Source organism: Choloepus didactylus, chromosome 2 (assembly GCF_015220235.1).
Source record: "Choloepus didactylus isolate mChoDid1 chromosome 2, mChoDid1.pri, whole genome shotgun sequence".
In the NCBI taxonomy this organism is placed as follows: domain Eukaryota; kingdom Metazoa; phylum Chordata; class Mammalia; order Pilosa; family Megalonychidae; genus Choloepus; species Choloepus didactylus.
The window spans coordinates 224625563-224631562 of NC_051308.1; the positions used below are offsets into that span (position 1 = coordinate 224625563).

At 38.8% G+C, this 6000-nt stretch overlaps 1 protein-coding gene across 1 annotated transcript; it reads left to right on the plus strand.

The window, feature by feature from the left end:
- The first annotated feature begins 72 nt into the window (after positions 1 to 72).
- On the plus strand, positions 73 to 5722 carry LOC119527762 (arginine/serine-rich protein 1-like). The gene is made up of 4 exons (XM_037828135.1): positions 73 to 765; positions 841 to 993; positions 1862 to 2013; positions 4749 to 5722. Exons 2-4 carry the CDS (start codon positions 915 to 917, stop codon positions 4938 to 4940), a joined length of 423 nt encoding a protein of 140 aa, XP_037684063.1. The 5' UTR covers positions 73 to 765; positions 841 to 914; the 3' UTR covers positions 4941 to 5722.
- The last annotated feature ends 278 nt before the right edge of the window (positions 5723 to 6000 follow it).

The window sequence follows — 6000 nt, forward strand, 5'->3', positions numbered from 1 at the left end:
AAGTTTCTTGGTGGTGCGGTCGGTCCCGCTGTAATTCCAGGTGTGGGTGGCAGCGAAAGTGCCGGACTGTGCATGGCGCAAAAGGTGGGGCCGGGATCGCAGCCTGGCAGCATTAAATGAGGTCTTTAAGGCTTGTTTATGTTCTCAAGGCCGGCCTCGCCCGCATCGTAGCCCGCCTCCCAGAGCGGGCGGGTCACTTCCGGGAGGCGGGGACAGCGGGGCGCAGCTTAGGGTCCTGTGCCGCCGTGACGGGCTCCGCGACCCGTTTCCAGCACTTGACTTTTTTTCGTTTGTTTTAAGGCAGGGTTTCTCATCCTCCTTATTACTGACATTTGAGGCCGGATAATTGTGTGTTTTGGGGGGCTGCCCTGTACTGTAGGGTAAGCAGCATCCCTGGACTCTACCCTCTAGATGCCAGTAACAGCCCTTCCAGTTGTGACAACCAAACATGTCTCCAGACTTGTCACATATTCTCTAGCGGGCAAAATCGCCCCCGGTTGAGACCCCTCTAAGGGGGGAGTGACCCTTTTCAAAGAGAAGGAAAGTTAAAGGACGGAAATACCGATGTCTTTAGCTACGTGAATAACGTGTGGCCGGGCTCGCCGCTCTTCCAGAAACTCTCTGTCCGGTGTGCGCGTCTCGAATCGGTCGTCGACCGGGAATCGGAGCCCGTCCGGGAGAAGGAGCAGGTCAAGGTCTCGTTGCAGGAGGCGCCACGAGCGGAAATACAGACGCTACTCGAGGTCTTACTCGCGGAGCCGGTCGCGATCCCGCAGCCGCCGGCACAGGGAGAGGCACCGCGGGTCCTCCCGGAGGTGTTACGGGTCTCCCTCGCGGTACCGATCCCGCAGCAGGTCCCGCTCCCGGGGGAGGTCGTGTTGTAGAAGGGTCTACGCGGTCAGGCGGGGGCGACAATGCTACGGCTTTGGCCCTGTGGAGTACCCGGAAGGACACAGAAGTTGGAGGGAGATCCAGGACTAGGTCGCGAAAAAGGTGGGCAATATGTCGTTAAGAGAAGCGCAAGGTTAAGGTCTTCCTTTTTACTTCTTTCACATGTTTGGCTACAGTTGTCTTTGTAGTCCAGGGAACAAAAGTTGTGTAATTTTGTTTTAATTTCTTTTGGTTTATGAACTCGATGTAGCTTTGAGTTTTGGGGTGGGGTGTGGGGTCATTCGCTGATTAGCATATAAAACTACAATACAATCGATAACGGCCATTTTTAAATGGCCATCATTGTTATTCTTCAGGATTGAAAGTTAATTGTGACTGTTGAATGGCTAAGGGGGAGGAATCTGCTGACAGGCAGTTCTCTTTTTTAATATAATGACTAACATTAGTTTACCAACTCTGAGTATTTAACAAAGCTTGCCTTCTGTTTCTAGTAAGTTAATGACTATGGAAGGAACAGCATTCCTCCTTTTATCACTTTCCTTTCTCTTTGCATTGTCTCTACTCTTTTTTTTAAACTTTACTGGCCGTAACATGATTGTCAAAAATTTTATAAACATGAGTTGAGCATGTTTATATTGCCATTATAATAAAGCATGGTGCTTAATTTGTCATTCTTAGTTCTTTGATTTACTAAATAAGTTAGTGTCTTGTTTTTTTATCTTCATTTTATTGAGATATATTCACATACCACGCAGTCATACAAAACAAATCGTACATTCGATTGTTCACAGTACCATTACATAGTTGTACATTCATCACCTAAATCAATCCTTGACACCTTCATTAGCACTCACACAAAAATAACAAGAATAATAATTAAAGTGAAAAAGAGCAATTGAAGTAAAAAAGAACACTGGGTACCTTTGTCTGTTTGTTTGTTTCCTTAGTGTCTTGTTTTTATCCTTTGTAGAAAGAATGGAGCTGTTAGAAATAGCAAAAGCCAGCGCAGCTAAATCTTTAGGAATAGCCTACCTTGACTTGGCAGTCTGTCTCACAACTGTTCCTGTAGCAAAAGAATCTAACTGTGGAATAGCTGTACCAAATACTGCTGCAAAGTTCAAGGTAAGTATTCCAGTTCATCCAAACTTTTCAGAAAAACTACTGCCAGAAAGATCTGATTAGCCATTTTTATTTCATTTACCTTAGACTATAGTTCCGAAAGACTAGCTAAATGTAATTTGTTTTGCTAATGTCAAAAGATCAGATCTGAAAATATTAGACAGGTCTCATCCATGAAAATGGAAGACTAATGAACTTTATATTTGATGATCAACCATCCTGGATTGGCTGGGGCTGTCCCTGAAAGGCCCATGTTCTGGGATACCCCTTCTGGGGGCAGAAAGTCCCAGTTTCAGCAATGAGTGCTGAAAGTTAGGGGAAAGAATACAAAACCTTGAGGCTGAAGAACAGCACTTTTTAGTAACAAAAGGATATAGTGATTCCACTGCTTATGTTGGGAGCCATAATTTGTATCTCAATAACAGATCATCCATTGTTGCAGTCTGTCAGAGCAACACAAGAGTTAACAGTCCAATATTGTCCTTTGTATGGATTTACTGCTAATTTAATTTTTAACTTTGTGTGTATTGTGACCATGTTTTCTAAGAGTTCAGGTAATGAAAATGAGAATGAGTACAATGCCAACACCAGCCTGACATTACCAAAAAAGAAGCCTAAACGTCTGTGTTATTTTAATGACAAATGGAAGGATACATGCAAAAGTGTTTTGTCTTCTCAAAAGACACCAGTGTTCAGTTGAAAATAGCAGCAGCTGAATTAGCTTGGGCATACCATACCAGTGAACATGCATTATCCTATTGTTCCCGTGACTGCTCTATGAAACTGAGTAAAGTTACATTTCCTGATTCAGCAACTAAAATGTCTTGTGGGTGAATGAAAGGGGAAATTTTGATAACAGATGTGTTGGCTCCTTATAGTGTAGAGCTGATTTTGTCAGATCTTACCAGTGATCATTCTTTCTACAGTATATCAAGTGATGTGTTGAATCATGGCAATAAAAATGTGTTCCCCTAGCTCTTAGGTACTTTGATTTGAAAAATGGAGTTTCAAATCGTCTTTTTGATTTCTATGAAGATTTTAATGAAACGTCAGAAAACATAAAAAATTGTTGATATCTTGTCCAAATACAAACTAGACCTTGCTCACCTATCTGCTATTTGGCAGATAGTGAAAACATAAATTTTGGCAAATTTCATTCAGTCTGTAAACTTCTTACCGATAAAAATGAAAAGATCTTACCTGCTAAATGTCCTGCACACCTTGTACACAGGACTGCTAAAAAGGGGTGTGATCTGCTTTCCTGTGATGTTGAGGCTTTCATAATGAAAGTTTTTGGTTACTTTTCAGTGGCCTCAAAACATGCAGAAGCACTTAATGAGATTTTTGACTTTTTTGAAACAGAAGGAGAAAAGCACCTTAGACATGTACCTACAAGATGACTAACACTATTGCCGGCCATAGAAAAGATGTTAAAATGTTGGCCTGCCATAAAATCATATTGAGGATGAGAATGGAGAAAAGAATTATAGTAAAACAGAGATTTATATGCTTTCTCTAAAACTGCTTGATAATCTTTGAAGAGGCCATAAAGAGCCTAGAAAAGGATAAATTGACTACACCTGAATTGTTTGATGTTATGTATAAGTTGCAACAAAAACTCATACAGTGAAAAAATGATTCACTTTTTGGAAAGAAGACTGCTTTAGAACTCAAAAAAAAATGTCACCAGAAAAGGGCAGCCAAGTTAAACAGGATTTCCTCAATTTCTTTACTAGATCTGTCACTTTTCTGGAATCTAATTTCAATTTCACAAGTTCAAATTACCTCTGTGCTTTAAAACCATTTTCCTTAAGAAAGAGAGGTTTAACTTATGGTGACCTCCAGTGTGCTTCAGAATGTTAAAAAATGATGGACGTATTAGATATGGATAACCTATATGATGAATTTGTAGATGGAAAGGACCTGATGGACAAACAGCTGGTCTTCCACAACAAGCCTGTAGATAAAAAGTGGGTGGACATTTTTGGAGAGCTGGAAACTATTTCCTACAAATCTAAAAACCTGCTGTTGTTAGTAAGCAAAATCCTAAGTATTCCATGCTCAAATGTTTTTGTTTAGAGGATATACAGCTTGATTTCAACACATTGGACTGACACCAGGAATCAGTGTAATGTGGGCTTGGTAAGAGCACAGCTGCAAGTCAAAGAGAATTTTACCTTTGACTGTATTCAGTTTTCCCACTACATAAAAGAAAAGAAGGATGTCCTAAAGGCTGCAGGCAGCTCAGAGAAGTATTACTAGAAAACGAAACAGAAAGAGTAAAAATACCCTACTGTATCAGGGGACAGGAAGAAACAGGCGTTGCTATTTTTCATTAAATGTAGGCAATAATCTGTTTAATTCTATTGTCCTTCCATTCTTTTATTTATGTATCTTAAGATATATAATAATTTAGCCTACAAAATATTCAGTAAAGAGTTAAAAAAGTTAAAAGTAATTGCTGTATTAAGAGGACGGAAAGGCAAACATTGTTAGAGATTTCTCATATATTCTTGAGTTAGTCTTACTATTAATTATTACTAATTGTTAACTAGGCCAATTGTTTAGATATGAATACAGCTGAAAAGTAAATAATATATAATTTCAGATACACTTATCTTTTATATTTTATTTTAAAGTAATAATACATCTGTATACTTATTTATTACATATTATATTATGGTTGTTTTGCCTTGGTATGGCTATGTTCTGGCGTGGCCCTCTCTACATTCACACAGTGCCGCATCCTGCCCATCTGTGTGTCCTGCACTCAGGCGAGTACACTGTTACCTCCTGGAGTCACAGGATCAATCACAAGAAAACTGAGAGGATCGCAAAGCCGTTATTATTCAGAAGCACCAGCTTATCCAAAAGATGGCCTTCAAAAGGGAAGTATAAACACCTTAAGACTAACAGTATATTCAAATTAAGATTCCTTGAAGCACACTGACAAGGCAGTCTCTGTGAACATACTGTTTCCTGTTAAAAAATAGTGGCCCTACCAGAATGATTTTATATATATTGTATTACAGTATATATATTATATTAAGTAATTAATGTATTTAAATGTTTTATTTTAAAAATTTCATAACATTCTCTTTTTTCCCAGTGCTATTTCTACATGATGCTAGCTAAATAGGACTTAATTCCCTAATAAAATTGATTTAAATAAAAAGTCTATCTGCCTTTTATACAAACTGTACATCCAGATGTCTCTAATGGACTTCAGGGTAGGAATCATCTTGTATTTAGTTTTGTCTTTCCTGTAACTAGTAAAAGAGGAGATACTGAGAAAATGCTTGTTGAATGAATAAATGAATGGATAACTATGCATAGATCAGAATTTTGAAAAAAATTTCTAGAGAAAATAATTTCTTAAAGAAACTACCATTTACTTCTGGTTTCTCTTTTTTGAAAATAATGTGTATCTGGACAGACTGAAACTAGTTTTTACTTTTGCATCCTTCTCTCTCTGTACAGGAAAATCATGAACAGAAAAAAAGGCACTAAAGTAAAATCCTTGTCATTTAAATACCTTGATAAGATTGTTTACTATTATCTGAAGTCCTTAATTTTAACAGAATCAGTATGAAGCACTTCAAATTAAAAACATATAAGTAACATAAACTCAGTAACTCACTGCTTTACTTGTTGATTCATTCAAATACTGAAAACCTCTAACATGGTTAGGGAAAATCATGTGCTGGAGCAAAAAAAAACAGTACTCCCTGGTCTCATTTTACACTCATGATCACTAACTTCACGTGGCTCTTGAGTGATGCCTATCTGTCCTACTATATTCTAGTCAATTCTGTCCTAAATGATTATATCACACCTGCTCTCCAAACCTTCAGTATCTTCTGCCCTTTCTTCTTGTTCACTGGGAAAACAAATCACAAGAGGACTTCCACAGGTTCTTACCTCCAAACGTCTTACCTCCACCTGTACTCATTTGCTCTGCCTTCCCACCCATTACACTGGGGCGACTGT

Coding starts and splice junctions, on each gene's coding strand:
- LOC119527762 (XM_037828135.1), top strand. CDS start 915: ATGCTACGGCTTTGGCCCTGTGGAGTACCCGGAAGGACACAGAAGTTG. Junction 994..1,861: donor AGGACTAGGTCGCGAAAAAG/GTGGGCAATATG, acceptor TATCCTTTGTAG/AAAGAATGGAGCTGTTAGAA. Junction 2,014..4,748: donor ATACTGCTGCAAAGTTCAAG/GTAAGTATTCCA, acceptor ACATTCACACAG/TGCCGCATCCTGCCCATCTG.